This window comes from Chrysochloris asiatica, unplaced genomic scaffold (assembly GCF_000296735.1).
Source record: "Chrysochloris asiatica unplaced genomic scaffold, ChrAsi1.0 scaffold00099, whole genome shotgun sequence".
In the NCBI taxonomy this organism is placed as follows: Eukaryota; Metazoa; Chordata; class Mammalia; order Afrosoricida; family Chrysochloridae; genus Chrysochloris; species Chrysochloris asiatica.
This window is the reverse complement of record NW_006408617.1, coordinates 727,762-753,165: the sequence shown is the minus strand read 5'-3', so window position 1 is coordinate 753,165 and position 25,404 is coordinate 727,762. Positions and strand designations below refer to the sequence as shown.

Below are 25,404 nucleotides of genomic sequence, written 5' to 3'. Positions count from 1 at the left end.
TCTGTCCATTTGACTAATTATTTTTATATTATATAGATTTAACCAAAACGAAATTGTATGTAAGGATTTCTTTTCAAATTTGTTTTAAAGATTTTACTTACAGATACTAAAATACCTTCCTGTTTTAGAATATATTCTAAGAGAGAAGCAAAACTACCACTTTTACAAAGCCATTTTCATTATTCAAAAGGTGTGTTGGTAAATTATTCTTACTGATATTTCCTTCTTTCTTGCCTATGCATGCACACCTAACCCATACTGAATTTAACCAGATGGCATTTTATTTCTTTAAAGTAAAGCAGTCGTGGGTTTAGACAGTTGAATTTTTAAACTTCTGTATTTACTGAAAGTGCATATGGTGCTATCTGGACAAAGAAATTTTGCTGAAATAAAAATATTTCTGTCTGCAGTACCTTATAATCTCTCAGAGAAAGAAAAAAGTAGTTACATGGTATGTTTCTCACAAAATCCTAAGTGATTTCAATTTTTCTTCTTCGCTAAAACTAGATAAATGTATGATACATATACCTGGAGAATGGTATTATTTTAAGTTTTTCTTTTGGTGACGAATAGAAGGTTATGCAAGCCCCAAAGAAATCTGTATGAGATTTCTAGAAGAAAATGAAACATAAACTTGTGAGAAAAAATTTTTTTAACCTCTGTATGTCAACATAAGCAGATGTTGGTGTTGAATTTACAAGGATGAGAAGGTTAAAAAACCTCCCTTGAGCCACTCACAGTTCATTTCAAGTCCAAGAACGCCCCCAAAATCTGTTTCTAATTTTACAGAAATCTTTTGAAATTTGGCACGGTATTCAAAAGTACGTAGGAAAAAAAAAAAAAAAAAGTCTTACTTAGCCCTTGCTCCAGCTTTCAACTGCAAAGACAGTCTTGCTTCTTTTCAACGTTTTTCACAGATCCAGTGACCCACGCTCCAAAGTCAGAACTTTCAAAAACATCTGGGAGAATGAAGGTTAGTATATGCTGTCTTCAGGTATTGCTAAAGAAACAAGGCTAACAGGATTGAATGTTATCAGAGTTTTCTATTGTTTAGAAGGTGAGGATTTGTGCATAAGTATTTACTTCCTGGAGTGGAATGGGGTTGGGGCATTGTGCTAAATATACTGTAGAAATATTTGTCCTTGCAGAATTGGAAAAATTCCAGCAATTATAGCCAGATCATTGGAAGACAATCAAAAGCTTTGCGAGGAGGGAGAAGTACGATTTCATTGTAAACAAACTCTTGCCATTTCCTACTATTTGAGAGAAACTGTGTATATGTCTAATTTTTCTTTATTTTGTACATAGACATGGTTAAAGATTGTATTTGGAGTTGCCACCTCTGCTGTTCTTGCGTTATTGGTTATGTGCATTGTCTTACGTCCTTCAAGAGGTAAGAATTAGTTTCTGTGATTTGTACTATTTGCCTGGAATCACTTGAAAACGTGGACTAATGCATGATCACAAGGAATTTAACATTTCCTAAGGGTTTATTTTCCAAAATAAGTCTGTTATTTCTAAATAGACATACAAACTCATAGATACGCCCTTGTGCAAGACTAGAAATGCTAAAAAATTTAAGAGATGGGTAATAAGCGATTTACAATGTTATTTCAGTAACAAAAGCAAAACAAAACAAAGCAATGCACTTTGCAAAAGTATATGCTAAATTCAAAGTTTTAAACATGACTTTAGAGACTTTTTTTTTAAAACCAGAGTAATTTATTATTATTACTAAGCTTTGCAAATAAAAATGAGTAAGAATGCAAAGGTTAAAATAGAACCGATGGAAATTTTTATTTCTAAATAATCTTTCCAAAAATTTAGGAAGGAAGTTGAGAATAGAGGTCTTGGGAATAGAAAAAGTGAAATTGTTGTTAAGTGCCATCGAGTCAGTACCAACTCAGAGTGACCCTGTATAGTGACACCAGTGCCTCTCAAGAGGAATTTTTTACTGAAAATATTTATAAAGAGGAACTTGGTTGGTTGGTTATGTGCCATGGAGTCGGTTTTGACTCATAGCAACCCTCTATGGTGCTTCAGAGGCTGTAAATTTTTACAGGAGCAGAAAGCCTCATCTTTCTCCTGTGGAACAGCTGGTAGTTTTGAACTGCTGACCTTGAGATTAGCAGACCAACTTGTAACCACTATGCTTAAAGATGGCCTTAAACTTCTAAACTCGGGGAAATAATGTAGCAATAACAAATCATTATCCTAGTCCTTTTGGATGTAGGTGAAAAGTTTGTACCAGCAAATATTAGAACAAAATATGACTTATGATAGATAAGGTGGGAAAGGAGTCCTGGTGTGATGCTGTAGGATAAGCACTAGACTGCTAACCACAAGATTGGCAGGTCAAACTTAACAGCTGCTTCTTGGAAACACTATACAGGGTCGCTATGACTCATAACCAACTTGACAACACTTAACAAACAACAAGATGTAACTTTCTGTAAAAGTTAACTTAGCCATCAGCAGAAAAATGCATGAATCCTAAATGATCTGTTGAAAAATTTAGAATTCAAAAGGCCTGTGGGATTTTCACAGGCTTACAAAATAAAGAGGTTTACCAATATGATATAAGCAGTGTTCTTATGTCTTCAGTGTTAATCTTCAGTGTTTATTCCTGCTCTTTGCTCACACAAACAGGCTGCTGTGCGTGTTTTCCTTTTATTTATTTATTTATTTCGCACAGATTTTTTAAGTTAGAAACATTTTCGGACCCATCTCTTTTGCTCACTGTTTTTATGGCCACATTTCCCTCATTCCAGCAATTGCCCTTTACTTAGGTTTTATTGAGATGAATTGGTAGAGTGGCAGTAGCAATGGGCTACAGCTTAACAACAATTGTAATAATAGCATAGGACCAGGCCACATTTCATTCTGTTGTACATAGGTCGCTATTAGTCAGAACTGATTCCATGGCACCTAACAACAAGGTTTTATTGATCCTTTGGATACTAATCCATTCAAAATTAACTCCTGATTTTTTTTTTTTAATTGACAGTACTTGAAATTGAAATTTTACTTCCACAGAAATAAATGTCCTGAGAACAAATATGTGCTGATAATATTGTGAGCCTTCCTCCGTATCTATAGGGAAGGGTGGATTGTTTTTTTAACTTGAGTCATGTCTAATTAGAAACAAGTGTGGTACTGTAGGATTAGCAGTGGACTGCAAGCTACCAGGTCAGCAGTTCAAACCCACTAGCTGTTCCTTGGAAACCCTATAAAGGATCATTATAAGTGACAACTGACTCAACAATACTTAACAACGAGAACAAAAACAAATAATATGTATGTAGATATGCATATAGACATTGGTGTGTCACTGTAGGATAATGTGCTGGATTGTAAGGTCAGTTTGAGCCTCAAGGCTGGTGATTCAAGTTGCTCCTTGGAAACTCTATACAGGGTCACTATGAGTCAGAATCAACTCATTGTCACTTAACAACAACAATGTTGAGATATATACATGTGTGTGATATGTGAATGGGGGACATGCACAAATAATTAATGCGCTCAGTTCCTAATTGAAACATTGCAAGTTCCATTCTGAGGTGCTTTGAAAGGAAGACCTGGTGATTGACTTCCAAAAAATCAGCCACAGAAAACCCTGGAATGCAGTTCTACTCTGATACATAAAGGGTCACTATGAGTTAGAGTTAACTCGGTATATCTATCTCTATAAAGGAGCTCTGGTAGCGTAGTGGTTATGAATCCGCCTGCTAACCTCAGGGTCATCATTTCGAAACTACCAGCAGTTCTGCTGGAGAAAGACGAAGCTTTCTGCTCCCATAAAGATTTACAACCTTGGAAACTCTGTACAGGGTCACTATGAGTCAGAATCGACTCTATGGCACTTAACAACATATGATTATGTTGTTAAGTGCAGTTGAGTCCATTCTGACTCATAGCGACCCTGTACATGGTTTCTGAAGAGTGGCAGGTGGGTCCAGTACTTAACCTATAACACCACGCCAGGACTTCATATTTCCATATTTTAACATACTGTATATTCCAAAAAAATCTGGTAGCATGATGGGTTACATTTTACTCTGCAAGCTCTAAGGTCAGCCATTCTACAAAATAAAGGTGAGTTTTCTGCTCCCGTAAAGATTTACAGACTTGGAAATGCATAAGGGTCACTATAAGTCAGAACCAACTCCAAGGCACATAACTACCACCAGCCACCATATATATTCCAATCCTTTCCCTCTTCGCAAGGGAAAATCTGAGTAAAATGCATGTATAATATAAACATAGACATATGTTGTTGTTAAGTACCTTCTAGTTGATTCTGACCCATAGCGACCCTATATAGGGTTTCCCAGGAGCAACTGGTGAGCTTGAACTGCTGACCTTGTGGTTCAAACAGACTTTGCAGTCCAGTGCATTAGACTACAGTACCACACCAGGACTCCAAACATAGACACATAGCTGCCATTAAGTCCGCTCTAACTGATGGTGGCCTCATGCAAAACAGAACAAAATATTTCCCAGTGCTGTCATTCTGGTGATCTCCCTTGTTCACCCTTTACTTCAGAAAACTGATCGTCTTCCCTAGCAATTGACTTCACATAATGCAAATGAGCCAAACAATGGTCTATTGTGATCCATATGGCTTACACTGGCTATTTTCAGAAGTAGGTTGCTAAACTTTTCTCCCCAAATCTGTCTTAGTTTGGAAACTCCACTGAAACCTGTCCACCATGGGTGACCTTGTTTGAATTTGAAATATTGGTAGCAGAGCTTCTACCGTCACAGCAACATGAAAACCAGCAGTATAACAAAATGACAGATGGGAGGTAGAATACGTATGTTATAAACTACACGTCGTATAAAAATCCAACCATGATCATTCTAAGAGCAAAGTGATTTCTTGATAGGATGAAATAATAAAATTAAACTTGATGTACTCATTCTGTTTTCTGTTTCCTGAATGAGTATGTGTCTCAAGGGGAGAATTATTTTGTCCATAACATCACTTTTTTATATTCTAAATTTGTCTAAACAACTTCTCAGATTGTCACTTAAATAACTTGAATGGAATTATTCATTGTAGCGCTGTGGGATAAAGTACTGGACTGCAAGGTCAGTTTGAAGTACAAGGTTGGCAGTTCAAACTCACCCACCATCTGCTCCTTGGAAGTCCTATGTAGGGTGGCTATGAGTCAGAACTGACTTGACGACACTTAACAACAGCAAGTTACTGAGCAGGACAAGGGAAATAAGCTCTCATTCCCTCTAGTCAGTGCTGACTTCCTACCCACCTATTACTCTTTTCAAAAAACTTAATTTGTTTTTAAATTGTGGAGGTTTACAAACAAATTAATATACATAATATATAGTTTTACTTTAAAAAAATCATGCACTTTGTTTCATCTCAATGATTGCAAACCCTTCCATGTAACAGTTACCCGCTTCCTCCCTGTGGTTCCTTTTTCCATCCCTTTTCAACTTTGTCCTAAGGTAAATGTTGCCCATTTGATTTTGAACGATTGACCACTTCATGGTGAGGATACCTTACTTGTGTTGTCCCCTATATGCCTTTCTGCTATTATGCTGAAAATTGGACCACAAGGGTATGTTCCTTTTTAGACTTGAAGGGTGCTCGAGGGTCATAGTGTCAGGTTCCTCTTGTAAATGTCTGTCCCCCCACATTTTCTCCCACTCTATTCAGAATCTTGTAATGTGAACCCTTTCAGAGCAGTTGATAGTGGCCATCATCTACTTCTTCTGGTCTCAGAGTAGTTAAGACTGATGTTCTCATGTTCCATTGGTCTATTGGACTAAGTGCTTCCAAGCATCTTCAATTCTCATCACACTTCTTTTTTCCACACATGAAGAGACCAACAGTTGCACCTTAGTTGGCAGCACGTAAGCTTTTAAGATCTCAGATGCTTCTCAGCAAAATAGGATGTAGAACACTGTCTTTGTGGGCTATTTTATGCCAGTTGACTATGATGTCCTCTGAAACTCTAGTCCTTAGCTCCCAGATCCAGGAACTCATTACCTTAAGATGTTTTATAATATCTAACAAGTTTTCATCCTTTTGCCTGTGTTCTGTACCACATTCATAGTTGTGTTGAAGGAAAGATAAATAGCCGTGTTCAAATGCCCTCTTTCAAACTCATGTAGTACCACACATTATTCTTTAACTACAATAGTGGTGGTGGTTATGTGCCGTGGAGTCGATAGCTACCCTGTACAGGGTTTCCGAGGCTGTAAATCTTTACGGGAGCAGAAAACCTCATCTTTCTCCCGGGGACCAGCTGGTAGTTTTGAACTGCTAACCTTGAACTTCGCAGCCCGATTCATAACCACTACACTACCAGAGTTTCTTTGCAGTATTGTTGTGTGTCGTGGAGTCAGTTCTGACTCATAGCGACGCTGTATAGGGTTTCCGAGACCGTAATCTTTACGGGAGCAGAAAGCCTCATCTTTATCCCGTGGAACAGCTGGTAGTTTCAAGCAGCAATAGAATCATCGCCAACATGGAGCACCAGGTCTAGTTTTCCACCCTCACATCTGCCCAGTGCCTTCCAGGATTATGATCTGAGGAGGTAAGATAGAAAGAAAGGGAAGAAAAAAAACATTAAAGGCCAACTCTGGTAACGTAGTGGTTTTGAATTGGGCTGCAAACCGCAAGGTCAGCAGTTCGGAACTACTAGCTGTTCCGCGGGAAAGGGTCACTATGAGTTAGAACTGACACCACGGTACTTAACAACAACAAGCAAATGTTGAGTAATGTATGAGTAAGACCCCAGGGTAAGAATGTCTGACTTAGAGATAACTCTGTATTTAAGAACAGACTTCCATAAAGGCTATTGTACTAAAAACTTGAGCTAGTCACAACAGATCATAATAAAGAGGACATGCACTATTTTTTGACACTCATTAAAACATTGTGGCTTCCTGGTTCATCAGAGCCAGGAAGGAGCACACTATCTACATTTTTTTAAGTTGGCTCACATTGCCATTAGCACTGTGTTGAATGTGTAACTTTGTATTTGATTTACATTTTCCTCCTATTTACCTTATTTTTCATTTTGTTTTATTTTTTGGACGTTTTGTTTTTAAGGTTTTTATTGTGGATTGAGTGAAAGTTGAACGTTTACAGGGCAGATAGCATCAGTTTTACATTCAACAAATCATACTCCTTGTTTCATAACAATGATTATAATCCCCTCCATGTACCATCAGTTAAAGATATTTTTCTTTATTCACTTTAGCTTTTTTTTTTAAAAAAACATTCACACATATATAATAATTTACACCACCGAAGGGCTCATTCTGCAAGCCTGCCTCCTGGCCGCCATCTCTTAGTCCCTCTCTTCCCATTAATCTAAAGTCCTCAGCTGCTCCATGTCCCCATCTCTGTCTCCATCTCTGGTGTTGCTGCTTCTCTGGATAAGGTCTTGCATTCTGCTTGTGCTCTTCTCTCTTGATGGTCCTAGGGTCCTTTGTTTCTGGACATGTAAGATTAACTACTCCCCTGTTATTGTTACAAAACTTCTACCTTTACAATTGTCACAGTCCCAATTAGTTACGATAACAATACTCACTATTGAATCATAAGAATCTTATCCCCATCTCTTTTAACCAGACCCATTTAGACAAGATGAAAAATATTCAGTGGGGACTCTTTCTTCCCCCACAAACTACTAAAGTAAACTCTCCCTTGAAACCTTGTAAGCCACTCACTCAGTGCCTTTATCGCCCCCTCATTTTAGGTAGCCAATGTCTAAATTACCCATCACTAATCTACCCTGTGATAGAGGGGATAGCATTGATACTTGATGTGAAGACTCCTTCCCTCTCTGTTGGTATTTAGAGTTACTACCTCCATGAGTAAGGAGCTCTGGTAGCGTAGTGGTTATGAATCGCGCTGCTAACTTCAAGGTCGGCAGTTTGAAACTACCAGCTGTTCCATGGGAAAAATATGAGGCTTTCTGCTCCCGTAAAGATATACAGCCTCGGAAACCCTGTGCAGAGTCACTACAAGTCAGAACTGACTCCACGGAACTAAACAACAACACCTCCATGAATATAGGTCAAGTTCACCAAATTGTAACAATTTACTCATCGAAGCTAGGTGAAATGGGTACTATCTGCAATTTTGGGTGTTCTTGTGTGACTCCTCTCACTTCATATCAGCTGGATGCTTCACTCTCAGCTCTAGCCCTCTGTGGCTATGTCCTTGTCCATGGGCTCAGATGTCCCCAGGTCTCACCACACTTTGGACCAACCAGCTCGTCCTCTTCTCTCTCTCATCTCCAGGTCAACAGGAGTCTGTGGAATGTGGTTGAACTCAGCCCATTTCTTCATTGCTGCCTTTCCTCCTCTTCTACTCACCAGTAGACCAATGTAGTCACCAGCAAGCTTGCATGCCTGCTTATGTGTTTCCTCTGAGTTTCAGTAATGGGGTGGAGGGTGGGGGAGGGGGAGATTGTACTGAATAAACTTGATTGCTTGCCTTGATGGCTTCCCAGCGGACATCTTGCTTATTCTTGTAGTAGCTAGTCATATTGTCATTTTTGTTTTGGGTTTTTCTTGATTATCTTTCTTTGAAGATGTATCTTCTGTCACTCTAGCTGTTCCAGACAGGTCTGCTTGTCCTTTCTAGTGGGAATGTCCCACCTCAGAAGGTTCTGGATGGGGCTCAGGATTTTGGTCTTTTCTTTCGTCCCTGTCTTTTTAATGACCTCGGCTTTGTTCATGGATGATGTTCTTGATGTCATCCCACAGTTCTTCAGTCATTGCTGTCTAATGTATCAAATCTAATTTTGAGATGGTCTCTAAATCCAGGTGGTAGATGCTCAAAGGCCATGGCTCTCATGGGCTTCTCTTAATTTTCTTAAGTTTCAGCCTGAACTTGCATAAGAATAATTGGTGGTCTGTTCCTCAGTCTGCCCCTGGCTTAGTTTTGACTGATAATATTGAGATTTTCTACCATCTCTTCCCACAAATGCGGTGGTGGTTGTGGTGTGCTGTGGAGTCAGTTCCAACTCATAGAGACTCTGCATAGGGTTTCCAAGGCTGTAAATCTTTACAGGAGCAGAAAGCCTCTTATTTCTCCCATGGAACGGCTGGTAGTTTTATACTGCTGACTTTGAGGTTAAGCAGCCCAACTCATAACCATTATGCTACCAGATGTAGTTAGCTTAATTCCTTTGTATTCCGTTTGGTGAGGTCCATATGTATAATCACTTTTATGCTGTTTTTAAAATGCATTTGCGATGAATAAGTCATTGATTTTGCAAAATTCTATCATGTGATCTCCAGCATAATTTCTAACAGTAAGGCCATATTTTCCAACTATAATCCAAAAAGATCCTTCCTCTTTGCTCCCAACTGTCGCATTCCAATCACCAGTAATTATCAATACTTCTCAATTGCATGTTTGATCAATTTCAGACTTAAGACACTGGTAGGCTTATTTAGTTTCATCATCAATGGCTTTAGTAGTCAGTGCAAAAATTTGAACATTAATGGTATTAGGCTTATGGATATTATACTATCACAGAAAGCAGATACATTTTGAAATGCTCTTTTTCGATGATAAATGTGAGGCCATTCCTCTTCAATTCGTCATTCTCAGCATAGTAAACCGTACGATGACCAGATTAAAAATGTCCAATACCATTCAGCTTACTAATGCCTAAGGAGATATACATCTTCATGCATTTGATTTCATTTTTTGACAAACTCCAATTTTCTCAGATTAATTCTTTGTACATTCCATGTTCTGATTATTAATGGATGTTTGTAACTGTTTACCCTCATTTTGAGTTATGCCCCATCTGCAATCGAAGGTCCCAAAAACTTTACTCCATTGTCATCAAAATCAACTGAGGAGGCAGCTCTTCTCCTGTAGCATTTTGAATGCCTGCTAGTCTGCGGGACTTATCTTCTGGCCCTTTACCTGACACTATTCTGGTGCTATTCATAATGTTTTCTTCTTCCGACACTATGACAATGTTCTGCTGCTATCCATAAGGTTTTCAGTGGCTGAACATTCAGAAGTAATATGCCTCTCCATCTTCCTAGTCTGTCTTGGTCTGAAAACTCCACTGAGGACTATCCACCAGGGGTGATCCTGTTGGTATTTAAAATGCTGGTGGCATCGCTTCCAGAATCATAGCAACACCCAAGCCACCACAGTATGACAAAGTGACAGACAAGTGATAGTGTGTAAATCTTTATGAGAGCAGAAAACCTCATCTTTCTCCCATGGAGAGACTAGTACATTAGAACTGCTGCTCTTGCAGTTAGCAGCCCAACGTATAAAGATCAAAATCAGCATTGTTTTTCTTTCTAAACTGTTTTAAGAACTGTTTCTTCAGTTTTCTTTGTAGTGCTACATACCTACACACATGCACACAGAGATTCTTTCTCCTTTCTCTTTAGTATAGTATTATATATGTTGTTGTTTTTGTTAAGTGCCATCGAGTCAGTTCTGACCCATAGCAACCCTGTATAAGGTTTCCAAGTAGCAGCTGGTGCACTCAAACCACAGATTGTGCTGTTCAAACTGACCTTGCCGTCTAGTGCATTAATCCACAGTGCCACATCAGAATATAGTGATTTGTATTACTGTATTATTATTATAATGTACTTTATTACTATATGGAAGATATTTTAGTTTATTTGGAAGTGCTTTACATGCATAGAAAGGTAAACTGTATACAACAAGGCAAATATTTGACTTGTTGTGGCTGTTAACTGCCATCGGGTTGGTTCCATCTCATAGTGACCCTGCATGGCATTTCTGAGGAGGAGTTGGTGGATTTGAATGACCAACTTTGTAGTTTAGCAGTCCAGTACTTATCCTACAGAGCCACAACAGGATTCAATAGTTGACTTGTATTAAGTGCTGTCAAGTCAGTTCCAACTCATTTTTTCTCCATTAGTATTTGACTAACTAATCTTAAATAAGAACCTTATCCATGTTTTCTTACTTACCTACAAACTCAACTTAAAGGCAGACTTAGGCCTGTATCTTGTTTATAACCTGGTGAATGAAAATAACACAATGAAAGCAATAACAACAAAAAATGCCAGCTAACTTCCTACATTGCCTTCTTCTCACACCTCATCAGAAATCCCGTTACTTAACCTTTGCCTCATGTGCCCTTATATTCTCAGCTCAGGAGTTATGATCCAGCTGCCTTCCTTTGAGAAACATAAAGACACACTGAAGAAACATTTGTTCACTCATTTATGAATGCATTGAGCTCCCATAACTGCATGCCTGTCACTTTGCCAGGTTCAAAAGTATAACAACCTAAAGTTCCCTCTGAGCTGACTGTGAATAAGAATCCAATACTTTGTGTATGCAACGATGCATGGGCATTACCACAAATACCAGATAAGGATTTCTATCATTCCCCACAAGATTTAAATGAAAGAAAAAAGAAGAGGGAGTTTTCCTATGAAGGGAGAATACCTTAGGTGCACGAGTCTCTGAGTGAAAAGGCTTTGGTGGAATTAGAAAGGATCTAAGCAACACATAGGAGCACTGGTGGTATAGTGGGTTAAGCACTGGGCTGCTAATGAAAAGATCTACTAACCCACCATCCACTCTAAGGGAGAGGCTGTCTGCTTCCATAAAGACTTACAGCCTCAGAAACTCTATGGAGCAATTCTACTCTGTTCTGCAGGGTCTATATGAGATCCTATGGAATTGACTCAGTGGCATTGGATTTGGCTTAAGCAACACATAGAAAAGTGTGGTTGTAGAATGTGACAAATAAATTTAGTTAATTTACATCACAATGAACATAAAAACATTTTACTTAACTTCAAATTTTTCCCATTTTTATTTTCATGCGTGGGCTCTTAATCAATTGCTGGCCTACTCTTTGACCTAGGCATAACATCCTTTAAAGAAAGGATTTCCTTTCTTCTCTTCTGGCGCCATTAACTGTTTCTATTGGGATCTTTCTTCCCAAGCTTTATTCCTCTTCCTGTGTTAAGATGCAACCAGACCTAGAGGAGAAACTAAGCTTTCCAGCTTCCCCTTGTTTTGTTGATCCCAAAGACAATGACACAGACCTTCTATAAGTGTCAGGAGACTTATAGAAGTGAAGAAACAAAATCAAACAAACAAAAAATGAATTGAAAAGGTAGAGGCCCAAAAGTCCTATACTCGTATGGTCTTATTTCATGATTTATATAACTCTGATTTCCTAGAAATCTGTGAAAAGAATTAAAGTAGTTATCTGGCCTTTTCTTGAATTCTAATGAATATAGAGTTCCGGAGTCCTGGTGTGGCGCTGTGGGTTAATGCGTTAGACTGCAAAGCCGTTTGAACTGAAAAGTCAGTGGTTCATGCTCACTAGTTACTCCTCAGGTTGCTATGGGTCAGAACCAACTTGACAGCAATTAACAACAACAGCAACAATATTGTGTGTCCCTGTGGGTTAATTCACTAGACGGCAAGGTCAGCAGTTCAAGGTTATCAGCTACTCCTTGGAAACCCTATACAGTATCACTATGAGTTGGAACCAACTTGATGGCACTTAGCAACAACAAAACATTGTGCTGAGCAAACAGTCAATAAATGTTTGCTTTTTTGATTTGTTTTGTTTTGTTTTGAAGTTTAGTTTGTAGTAGAAACTTAATAAGTGGTAGCTAACATTTTATTGAAGGAGTCCTACTGCTACAATGGTTAAACTCTGTTGCTAACTGAGAAGTTTTTGCTTTGAATTTACTAGCCCCTCTGTGAGAGAAAAGACCTGGTATCCTGAAGATCTGTAATCATTACAGTCTAGGAAATCCTATGGGCAGCTCTACTTTGTTCTATTGGGTTACCATGAATTGGAATTGATTAGATGGCACACAACAACACCATTTTATTGCTGTCTCCATTTTAATACTTATTATACACACAAAGCCCTCATCTGTTTGGGTCAGAAACGATTAACTATTTTTCAGCATGTTTTGTGTGCAAGGCTTTCACACTGCTTTAGGAGTGCTGAGGAAAAAGTAAGATAAAATAAAGGAAGAGGAAATAAAAGGAAGTTGAAGGTGGAATAAGGAAAAAAGCTGAGTGGGAGAAAAAAAGAATGAGTGTACGTTATGTGGTGTGGAGGAATCAATAGTTCTCTGGGCAGTGCCTCTGGTGTTTCTCAATATTAAGAGAGCTATCGTTAATCTAGCTTCAGACTTTTCTGAAGTCCTCTTGTCTGTTTTTCCTGGTATCATTGGGGTCCTGGTGCTATAGGACTGCTAATCACAAAGTTTAAATCCATCAGTCCCTCCGAAGAAACACTATACAGGGTTACTATGAATTGGAACTGAATTGCCAGCACTTGACAAAAGCAACATCATTGTTTCCTTTTTTTTTTTTTTTTTTTTTTTTTTTTGGCCTGCGATGTTTTATACATATTTCTATTTGCTTCTAAATTTTTTTTTAAATCAAAAGATTTTACATAAAAAAATATGATTTGAGGCTTCTGTTGAAGTATCAGAAGCTGCCCCTGGTAACAACTGACTGAAAATCATTTGCTGCATTTAGACCATGTATTCTTTATTGTGCCACTTGCGCCACCACCTGATGCCGTTTTCATTTACCATCTCTGCCTGACACCTATAAACATCTGAGATTGTAGCCAATGGATGTAAAAACAAGATTCATCCTGGGATTAAAATGAACAATCTACTGAATATAGGAACACTGATATTAGTGCACCTTCGTTATTACCTGCTATAGATAATGTTTGGTATACTGTGGATCCAGGACATTTTGGTCATTTGTTCAATAATTATTTAATTATTTAGATTTAATACCATCTAAATGTCAGGCACTAGTCTAGGTCATAGCTGACTAGATCTGTACCCTTAGGTAATATACAGTCTAATAATAAAGAAAATTCTATTATTTCAAATTGTTAAAAATGCTACAGAGGATTGGAGTGAAGGATGGTCAGTGAAGGCTTCTCTGAGACTAGATTTGAAGTGAGACAGGGAGGGTACAAGTGAAGAGGGACCCTCATGCACAGGGGAGGATTGTTGCAAAGACATTGAAGAGCAGGAAAGATCAGGGAAGTTCAAGGACCCAAAAGGAGGCTGACAGCCAAAATTATTTAAACCAAAATGATTTAAACAAATGAATACAGAAAAATAAGTATATGCACATATGTATGTACAATACCCATTTCAATGCATAAATGTGTGGCACTGTAGGATAAACACTGGACTGCTAACTAAAAAGTCAGTGGTTCAAACCCACCATTTGCTTCTTGGAAACCCTATATATGCAGAGTTGCTATGAGTCAGAACTCAATGGCATTTAATAGCAATATCTTCATGCATATCCACAAACCATTTATAGTAATTGCTTGCTTAGTTCAATATACCTTATATGTTAGTTCAGAAGATAACTGAAGTCACAGGTAATTTGGGCAGAACAGAAATCAATATTATATAATAAGAAACATCAGTTGGAATGTCTATATTTTAGGCAAATATCTACTGTTTTTGTTACTAAGATTGCTATTACTATTGTTGTTGTTAGGTGCCATCAAGTCGGTACCAACTCATAGCGACCCTAGGCACAGAACAAAACACTGCCTGATCCTGGGCCAACCTCACTATTGTTGCCATGTTTGAGTCCATCGATGCTGCTACTTGGCCAATCCATCTCACTGAGGGTCTTCCTCTTTTTCTCTGACCTTCCACTTTACCAAACATGATCTCCTTCTCTAGCGACTGGTCCCTTCTGACAATATGTCCGAAGTATGAGAGATGAAATTGGCCATCTTGGCCTTCAAGGAGCACTCTGACTGCACTTTTTCCAACACAGATCTGTTGGTTCTTTTGGCAGCCCATGGCATTTTCAATATTCTCCACCAACACCATAATTCAAAGGCATCAATTCTTCTACTGTCTTCCTTAGTCACTGTCCACCTTTGTCATGCATATGAGGTTATTGAAAATACCATGGCTTGGTATTACTATTGGTATTGTTATTACTATAGCCTCCAAATTATCTTTTTATAAATAAGTCAGATGTGAAATGAAATAACCTTCAAAGGAAATATGACTGTTTTTAAAGCTTGAAAATTTCCCAGTATCAACATTCAGAACTGAAACAGACTCCCTTAAACATCTTAAGAATTTTAAGCTTATTTATTCACTGTTCTTTTAGAGGAAGTAAAGGGAAGTCTAAAAGGTTGAAAACAAATCCAGAAAGTGAATGGATAAAAGGGTTTTTGAGTTAGGTGTAAGTAAATCAAGTTTATAGATTTTATTTCTCTTAATTTGTAGTTTGACTTTTGAATCATAGAAGATGAATGTTGACAAATGCTTTTTGAATTTTGCCAAATTCTAAATAACTTAGAAAAAACAGCTCCTTGGATGATTCCTGTAATGCAGAGGCATTTACCTTTCTCTGATATCCAATGCAAATAGTGTTACAACTTATGTAAGAATATCTAGTAGTAGGTACACCTTCAAGCACATTAAAAAGATCAAATCAGAAATGAGAATCAGAATCAGAAGTTTAAAGAACTAAGACAGATAAATTGAGCCTTGAAATACAGCAATAATGAATGTAGTAGCCAAAAAATTGAAATCATTTTTCCATAGCCCAGCTAATTATCCAAACACCTATCAGGTTCTAAATTTGTATTAGTTGCCCAATATATTGCAGAACACAGAACTTATTTTCCATTTCAGTATCATTCTGAATGAACTAAAATTGTGTGGTACAAAATCAGCAGGGAAGAGAGCATGTCTAACATCCTTTGGCTTCACAAAGGGAAAGGAGTCTTAAATACAAAATCAGCCCAATACCAGGTCCCATAAAGTGGAGGTCACTCATGCTTCTACTCTGCAATCTTCTTTGTCCTATTCTGACACCAACCATTTTTCCCACAATATTCTTATTTCTCTGCTGGATGCAATAATACCTTGCAATGTCCACACAGAACTCAGCTACAATACTCTCAATTTGGGAGTTTACTAAGGAAGTGAACGGGGTAGAATTCAGATCAGAAACAACTCAGGATGCAGCAGTTCGCCAGTCAGGAATGTCTCTTTTCTGACATACTGCCGATTTGCCTTGATCTTGTCTTCAACCTCTCAGCCATGTGACCCCTCAGCCTATGCCTTCCCTGGGCAAGTGTTAGGAAGCTCCTTTAACCTGTTTGTAAATGCCCATAGAGCACATTCTGCAAGTCAACCTCCTGTTTGAAGGTACTTAATTTTACTCAGTCCATGTGCCGGGAAGCCTACAGTTGTTTGTCTCTCCATGTTGTCACTTTCCTGGTCAAGGATCTGGTGAGCTACTCCTTTCCTGTTCAAGGATCTGGTGCTTTTGATTGTCCTGTGATCATCTATTCCTGTTTTTGAGATGGTGCCTTTTAAACCTAGTGGGATGGAGAAATGAATCAACAGTACATCCTATTTTCATGGTCCTACCAATAATTTACGAGAAGCTGAGTTCTATGAAGAAAAACGTGGCATCAGGATTGGAGGAAGACTCATTAACAACCTGCGATATGCAGATGATACAACCTTGCTTGCTGAAAGTGAAGAGGACTTAAAACATTTACTGATGAAGATCAAAGAGCACAGCCTTCGGTATGGATTACATCTCAATTTCAAGAAAACAAAAATCCTCGCCACTGGACCAATAAACAACATTCTTATTAACAGAGAAAAGATTGACATTGTCAAGGACTTCATTCCTCTTGGATCAACTATCAACACTCATGGAAGCAGCAGTCAAGAGATCAGATGACCTATTGCATTAGGCAAATCTGCTGCACAGGAACTTTTTAAAGTGTTGAAGAGCAAAGATGTCAGCTTGAGGACTAAGGTGTGCCTGACCCAAGCCATGGTATTTTCAATAACCTCGTATGCATGAGAAAGCTGGACAGTGAATAAGGAAGATCATAGAAGAATTGATGCCTTTGAATTATGGTGTTGGAGGAGAATATTGAAAGTGCCATGGGCTGCCAAAAAACCAATAGATCTGTTTTGGAAGAAGTGCAGCCAGAGTGCTCCTTGGAGGCCAAGATGGCCAAACTTCGTCTCTCGTACTTTGGACATACTGTCAGGAGGGAACAGTTGCTGGAGAAGGATATCATGTTTGGTAAGATGGAGGGTCAGAGAAAAAGAGGAAGACCCCCAACGAGATGGATTGGCCAGGTGGCAGCATCGATGAACTCAAGTGTGGCAACAGTAGTGAGGTTGGCCCAGGATAGGACATTGTTTCGTTCTGCTGTGCTATCATAAGGTCACTATGAGTCGTGCTGACTCGATGGCACCTAATAACAACAATCAATAATTTGGTGAGAGTTAAGAAAACTTTGGATAGAAAAGCCTTATCAAGTACATTCACCTGTAAATTAATGGGAAATAGCCTTATTCCTATTAATATTAAAAAGAATAGTATTGCTTACAATCTAAAAATATTTTTCATACAGTAAATAATTTTACATTTGGTAGGAAACCCAGTTAGGACTCCTTAATGGAACAGCTAGAACACGTGTATGTCCTTTTTAAAAAATAGTTTTGAGTTTTGTTCCACATTTTCTCCCACTCTGTTTGAGACCTTCTAATGTAATACCTTTCAAAGTAGTTCATAGTGGTAACTGGACACCATCTAGTTCTTCTGGTCTCAGAGACTGATGTTCAACGTTCCATTACTCCATAGGACGAATTGCTTCCAAATCTTTCTTATGCACATGAAGAGACTAATAGCTGTATCTTAGATGGCTGTTCAAGAGCTTTAAAGAGCCCAGATGCCACTCACCAAAACACGATATAGGAAATTGTCTTTGTGAATGATGTTATGTCAGTTGACCATGATGTCCCCTGAAATATGGTTCTGAGCCCCCAGGCTCTGCAGATACTCAATATCTAAGAAGTTTTCGTCATTTTGCCTGCTGTATGCTCCACCACATTCACAGTTGTGTTTGCAATAAAGTTAAATACCTATGTACAAATATCCTCTTTCAAATTCTTATGGTTTGGGGTGTACTCCCACTCTTCCTCCCATAACTATTCAGCCTGTGTCTCTATCCATGTATCTACCTGCAGAACACTGTTGTTCCAAGGTTGTGTGTATATCACTATTTACCTTTATCCTTTTTAGCCTTTGCATACTTCCCTGTGTCTAAACCTGTCTTCATTGTTATTCTGCCAACCTCCATCTTCTAGTTTATTCCCCTCCTCATCACCAGAATATACATGTGTCTACAGTCTAGCCAGTGAACAACTTTTCTTTCCCTCCTGCCCCTGGTAGCCAAAGACTGCTTCTTTTAGTAAGAAAACCTTTTCTTAAGTTTTTTACAATAGTGGTCTCATATAGTATTTGTCCTTTTGTGATTGACTAATTTCACTCAGCATAGTGTCCTCCAGGTTCATCAATGCTATGAGGGGTTTCATAGATCCATCATTATTCTTCAGTGCTGCATAATATTGCATTGTGTCTATGTACAAATCCATTCGTCTGCTGATGGGCATTTTGGCTGTCATTTGTTTTGCTATTATGAATAGTGTTGCAATGAACATTGGTGTGCATATAGCTACTCATGTCCTGGCTCTTATTTTTTTGTGTATATAAACCAAGTAGAGGAATCGTTGGGTCATATGACATTTCTTTTTCCAACTTTCTGAGGAAGTGCCATACCATTTTCCACAGTTGTTGAATCATTTTACAACTACATCAGCAATGCAAAAGGGTCCCAGTCTCTTCACACCCTTGCTAGCATTTGTTATTTTGTGTGTGTGTGTTTTTTTAATTTTACTATTAATGCTGCTCTGACATATCTCACTGTTGTTTTAATTTGCATCTCACTAACAACAACAACAATGGCTAATGATTGTGAACATTTCTTCATATATCTTTTGGCTGCCTGTATGTCTTCCTTGGTGAAGTGTCTGGTCATGTCCTCTGCCCATTTTTTAATTGGATTCTTTGCCTTTTTCTTGTACAGGTGTGTTGAATTTATGCACAACAATTGGAATAATGTAATCCATGTCACTAAATGGTACATGTAGAAATTGTTGAATGGGTGTATATTTTACAGTGTTTTTGTAATATTGAACCATTCTTGCATTCCTGGTATGAATCCTGCTTGGCCATGATGTATTCTTTTTTAATTGTTCTCTCATTCTATTGGCTAGGATTTTATTGAGAATTTTTGCGTCTATGCTCATGAGAAACATTGGTTGATAATTTTTCTTATGGGTGATGTCTTTGCCTGATTTTAATATGAGGGTCATGCTTCTTCAGAAAATATACCTAGGTGTTTTCCATTCTTTTCTATGATCTGGGAATAGTTTGTAAAATTGGTGTCAGTTCTTCCATGAATGTTTGGTAAAGCTATCTGAGTGAAGACTTTCTTTTTGGAGGAAGTTTAAAAATTAAAATTTAAAAATCCCCTGATCAACTTTTTCTTTTGTTATAGGTCTATTCAAGTCTGCTATTCATTTTGTTTTAATTTAAGTAGTTTTTGTTTTGCTAAAAATTTATCCATTTCTTCTGGATTTTCAAATTCATTGGAGTACAATTCTTCATAGTATTCTGTTATCATCCTTTTAATTTCTGTTGGTTCTGTTGTGATGTCACCCATATAATTTTTATACAGGTTATTTGCATGTTTTCCTACTTTTCTTTTGTTACATTTGCCATTGGTTTGTCATTTTATTAATCCTTTCAAAGAACCAACTTCCTGCATTACTAATTCTAGTTTTTCTATTTTCTAATTCATTTATTTCTGATCTAATCTTTATTATTTATTTTCTTCAGGTGACTGTAGACTTACTTTACTGGTCTTTTTTTAATTGTTGGAGGTGTAGTTTTAATGTCTTGCTTTTAGTTCTTTATTCTTTTTGGATGTGTTCATTTATTGCCATGCATTGCTCTCTAAGCATTGCTTTAGCTTTGTCCCAAAGGTTCTGGTATGTTGTGTTTTCATTCTCATTTGATTCAAGGGATTTCTTAATTTTGTTTTAAATTTGTTCTATTATCCAATAAAGAGCTCTGGTAGTGTAGTGGTTACGAATCAGACTGCTAACCTTAAGGTTGGCAGTTTGAAATTACCAGCGGTTCTTTGGGAGAAAGATGAGGCAGTCTGCTCCCATAAAGATTTATAGCCTCGGAAACCCTGTGTAGGGTCACTATGAGTTGGAACTGACTCTACGGTACTTAACAACAACAACATTATCCAATAGTTTTTAAGCAGAGTGTTATTAATTTTCTTTGTATTTGATTGTTTCCTTTATCTTCTTATTGTTGATTTCTAATTTTGTAGCATTGTGATATGAGGAGATGGTTTGTAGTATTTGATGTTTTAAAATTTATTGAGGTTTGCTTTGTGGTCTAAAATATGGTTTATTCTGTTGAAGGTTCCATGTGCAGTAGAAAAGAATGTGTATTGTGCTGTTATTGGGTTCAGTGCTATGTATAAAATGTGAGTTCAAGTTGGTTGATTGTATTGTTTAGTTCTTCTATGTCTCTGTTTAGTTTCTTTCTAGTTGTTTACCAAAAGTGGTGTATTAAAATCCCTAGACTGTGAGCCACAAGGTTGGCAATTCAAACTGACAAGCTGCTCCTCAAAAACCCTAAACAGGGTTGCTATGAGTTGGAACCAACTCTATGGCACTGAATACAACAATAACACTATTATTATAGAGTTGCCTATTTCTTTCTTCAATTCTATTAGAATTTGATTTGTGTATTTTGAAGCGCTTTCATTGGGAGCATAAATATTTATTATGCTTATGTTCTCTTGTTCAATGGACCCTTTAATCATAAGATAATGTCCCTCTTTGTTTTATGCTGGTTTTTATCTTAAGGTTTATTTTATCAGAAATTAATATTGTCACTCTTGTTTGTTTTTGATTGTCATTAGCTTGATGTATTTTTCCATCCTCTGATTTTTAATCTACTTTTATCTTTGTGTGTAATGTGTGTCTCTTGTAGACAACATGTTAGAGGATCCTGTTTCCCTATTCATTCTGCAACTTTCTGTCTGTTGACTCTTGCTTTGAATCCATTGGTGTTCAGTGTAATTATTGATAGATTTGAACTGATTACAGTCATTTTGCTGGGTTAAAAAAATTTTTTTTTTAATTTGATGTCACTTTTTTTTGTTATTGTTCCACATACTTTTCTGTGATGAGCTCATTTTGTATGTGCACTTTCTTGTCAATTTCCTCATTGTTGTTATTTTAATATTTACAAAATCTTCGTGGTTTTCCCTTTTCTTGATGTGATATGAGAGCAAAGTAATCTTTGCGGTTACTCTGTAATTTATTAATTTCTTCCCCAAATTAAGTCAGTCTGTTTTATCTTGAAATCTACTTTACTTCCTCACCATTTGGGAGTTCTATAACTATACTTTTTCCTTTGTAGTTGTTATCATTAAAAATTGATACTTTTGTTTTGTTTTTTTGTTTTTTTTTTGTTAGTACTCTCTGGTCCCTTTCTCTTTTACTCATTCCTCTCCGTAATTGTGTTTAGCTTTTTTTTTTCTTTCTCTTTATTTACTCTCCCATAAGTGGTATACCTCTGTGATACCTATTGCCCTCTTGTCTTCAAAGTCACCCTCGAAAGTTCAATATGGCCACATTGTGGCTGACCAGATGGCACAGATCCCCAGTCCCATCTTTGTTTTCTCCTCCACACATCTGTTTACTGCTTATCTTAGTGACAGCTAGTCAAGCATTGACCATGACTGACTCTGAAGATTTGGAACAGGATCCACCTGACTGGGGTTAATGTGGATAGCTCCCCACTCCTTTAATGGAGCTCTCAACTGCTATAATTGCTTTTTCCATCTCTTTGAAGAATGTCGTTGGAATCTGGATTGGTATTGCATTATATGTGTAAATTGCTTTGGGCAGTATTGACATTTTCACAATGTTAAGTCTTCCTATCCAGGTGCATGGTACATTCTTCCATCATTGTAAGTCTCTTTTGGTTTCTTGATCATCATACTCTTTTAAGAACTATTTATATATTGAGTCCTAGTGTGGTGCTATGGGTTAATGTGCCAGACTGCAAAGCTATTTGAACTGCAAGGTCGGTGGTTCAAGCTCACCAGCTGCTCCTTGGAAACACTATACAGGGTCATTATGGGTTGAAACCAACTCGATGGCACTTCACAACAACAACACATATTGACAAGAGCAACTCAAAAGATAAGAAAGGAAACTTAGAGGGCAATGACTTTATGTTTGTGGGAAGGAACAACTCAGAAAAGGAGTATGTGAATGTTTGCACAATTTATTGTTTTTAGGTCTTTGACTCAGTTCTGACTCATTGTGACTTTATGCACAACAATTAAAATAATGTAATCAATGTCACTAAATGGTACATGTAGAAACTGTTAAATTGGTGTATATTTTGCTGTGTGTATTCTCAATAGCAAAATAAAGTAACTATCCAAGCTAATACTTATCAAAGTTGAAAGATATAATATTAATATATGAAAATCAATAGTTATTTCTATACAATAGCAATGAAATGCAAACAAATATCTAAATTAATGGAAAGCCATTCCAAAAATAAATTCCATTCTCTACCCTCAGTCTCCCACTGTCATTGAATCAATCCCAACTCATAACAACCTTCTAGAAGGGTTCTGAGACTATAAATCTTTATGGGTTCAGGAAGCCTCCTCTTTCTTCCACGGAGCAGCTGGTGGGTTTGACCTGCTGACCTTGAGAGTGGTCCAATGTGAATCCCACAGCACTACCAGTCATAGGTATATACTTAAGAGTGGAATTGATGCATTACATATGGTAATTGGACTACTAATTGATTCCCTTGGTAGTACAAATGGTTAACTGCTAATCAAAAGAGTGCGGGGATTCATTTCACCTAGACATGTCTTGGAAGAAGGACTGGTGATCTAAAATCAGCCACTGAAAACCATATGCCATCAATTGAGCACAAATTGGAATCAACCTGATGGCACATGGTACTAATGTGTTTAATATTTTGAATAACTGTTAAACAGTTTCCCAAAAGACATGCACCATTTTAACAATCCCACCAGTAACTTATCAAAATTCAGATTTCTCCACATCCTCATCAACATTTGTAGCTCTCTTAGTGAGTGCAACAGTGCTTTGATTTGCACTTTCCACACAGTGGGATAATGAACTAGAAAGCAAAGATGGTTTGAACCACAAGGTTGGCGATTCAAAGTCACCAGCTGCTCCTTGGAAACCCTGCACAGGGTTGCTATGAGTCGGAACCAACTCAAAGTAACATAACAACAGCAATAACAACAACAGTAACATAACAACAGCAACAACAACAGCAACAGCAACAACAACTTAATAATATTGAGTAGCATTTAGAGTGCTTCATGGTCATTTCTATATCTTTTCTGGAGAAATACCTATTTAGATATTTCGCCCATTTTCTAATTTGGTTATTTTTAAGTAGTAAGAATTCTTTATATACATTCTTGATGTAAGTTCCTTACAGAATAAGTGTTTTCAAGTATTTTCTCCCATCCTGTAAGTAGTCTTTTCACTAGTTTTATAGTATCATTGGCAACAGAAACATTATTAATTTTGATAAGGTTCTATGTGCTTATTTTGTCATTTCTGCTTTTGGTGTCATATTTAAGAAACCAATGCCTAATCCCAGGACACAAAGATTTTTTCCTATGTTTTGTTCTACGATATCAAACTTTAGTCCTACGTTTAGGTCTTTCATTCATTTTAATTTTTTGTGTAGTGTGACGAGTGGATCCAATTGTATTCTTTTTTATGTGTATATGGTGATGGTTGCACAATTCTGTGAGTATAACTAAAAACAGTGAATGAATGGATTATTTGTTATATTTGAATAAAGCTTCTAAAAAGGAAAATAGAAAAAAAGAAAAGGATAGATCCTGTTAGATCAACATATATGTCAAAGAACTTTGGTTTGACTTTCTAAAACTGGATTTTTTGATAGAATAATTCATTCAACATATCTGCTATTTGCCAGCCTGAATGTCTTAAATCCTAGAAGGAGGATTGAGACAGGCATAGTTTCAGTTTTCAAGAAGGTTAGAATGTAGTCTTTGCGATTGTGGTAAATATGATCAGCATCCTGGAGAAGTGCAAAAGGCTATGGGAGAGTGAAAGGGATCTAATCAAATTTGGGATGGTCTGAGGCTGGACCCAACGTAAAGTTAGAGTACGAACTAAGACCCAAACCAAGACCCAAACCCACTGCCATCGGGTCGGTTCTGACTCATAGCTACCCTATAAGATAAGAGTAGAACTCTTCCCTAGGGTTTCCAAAAGCTGTGAATCTTTATGGGAGCAGCTGGCCTCATCTTTCTCCTTAGAGAGTTTGGTGGATTCACACTGCTGATGTTACATTTAGCACTCCAACGTTTAGTCCACTACACCACTAGAACTCCTTGTTAGGGAAGGAAGCAGGCCCTAAATAAAACAGACTCTATAGATTTTGGATTGAATAGAGTTTAAATATTTTCCAAAAGCAGTGAGAAATTGTTGGGAAATAACTTGATTAGATTTACATACAAAGAGAACATATTGCGTCCTGTGTGAAGTGTGGATTGGACATATATGGGGTCTTAAATAGTCAGAGCCAACTCAATGTCAACTGGTTTCATCATCAGTCTACAGAAAATGGTTTAGCCTTGGAGGTGGCTGTAAAAGTAGGGAAACATTGAGTAAAGAAAGAGATTTAGGCAATAGAGTTAACAGCATTGAACAAAGGCAATAAGAAAGGATGGAGGACAAAAATAACTTTCAACTATTTGAATTAAGGAAGTACAGGAATGATAGTGTCATTTACTTGGAGAAATCTGGACGAGAAGCAGGGAATTTTTTCCCCTTACCTTTGAACATGTTGCTTTTGAAATTCCTGTGAGATATAAAAGTACAGGGCTGGGGCTCAGGGGAGAAATTCAGCCAAGGTCAGCTGTAGGGGATGTTTAAATGGGTAGATAATCAGCCTAGAGATACGTCATAAAAACCTTGGGAGATCGAAATGGCCTAGGAAAGTAGCTTTAAGCAACAGAAATATACACCACACCAAAATTTAAAGTAAGGACCAGAGGGAAGCGAGCGGACAATGAATACTAAATAGGCCTTCATCAATAGATATTATTGACATCTGGGACAAGATGGCAGAGTAGGCAGATGCATTGAGCAGACCCTCTGCAACAAAGACATGAGAAATCAAGTGAAACAAATACAGATGGTGATCCTGGAACACGGGACTTCAGAGAATAGGAAAGCTGATGAGTGCTGACTGGAAGAAGAAACAGAACAGGAGCCTCAAGAGAGGAGAAATATGAGCAGACTGGAGGCTCTTTTGGAATATTGTCACCATCTAGAGCTTTTGCACTGGGATGAAGGTTGGTAGCAAGGGGGTTGTGGTTTTCCTTTGTTTCTGTGCTG

At 37.6% G+C, this 25,404-nt stretch overlaps 1 protein-coding gene across 2 annotated transcripts in view; it reads left to right on the top strand.

Annotated features, from left to right (window-relative positions):
* The first annotated feature begins 754 nt into the window (after positions 1–754).
* Positions 755–25,404, top strand: part of FAP (fibroblast activation protein, alpha) — a 175,698-nt gene continuing 151,048 nt past the window's right edge. The window contains exons 1-2 of one of the 2 annotated variants that reach the window (XM_006866989.1): positions 755–973; positions 1,309–1,393. In XM_006866989.1, coding sequence (XP_006867051.1) covers positions 968–973; positions 1,309–1,393 — 91 coding nt within the window. In that variant the 5' untranslated portion in view covers positions 755–967. The remainder of the gene's footprint in view (positions 974–1,308; positions 1,394–25,404) is intronic. The other variant, XM_006866990.1, reaches the window with a different exon arrangement.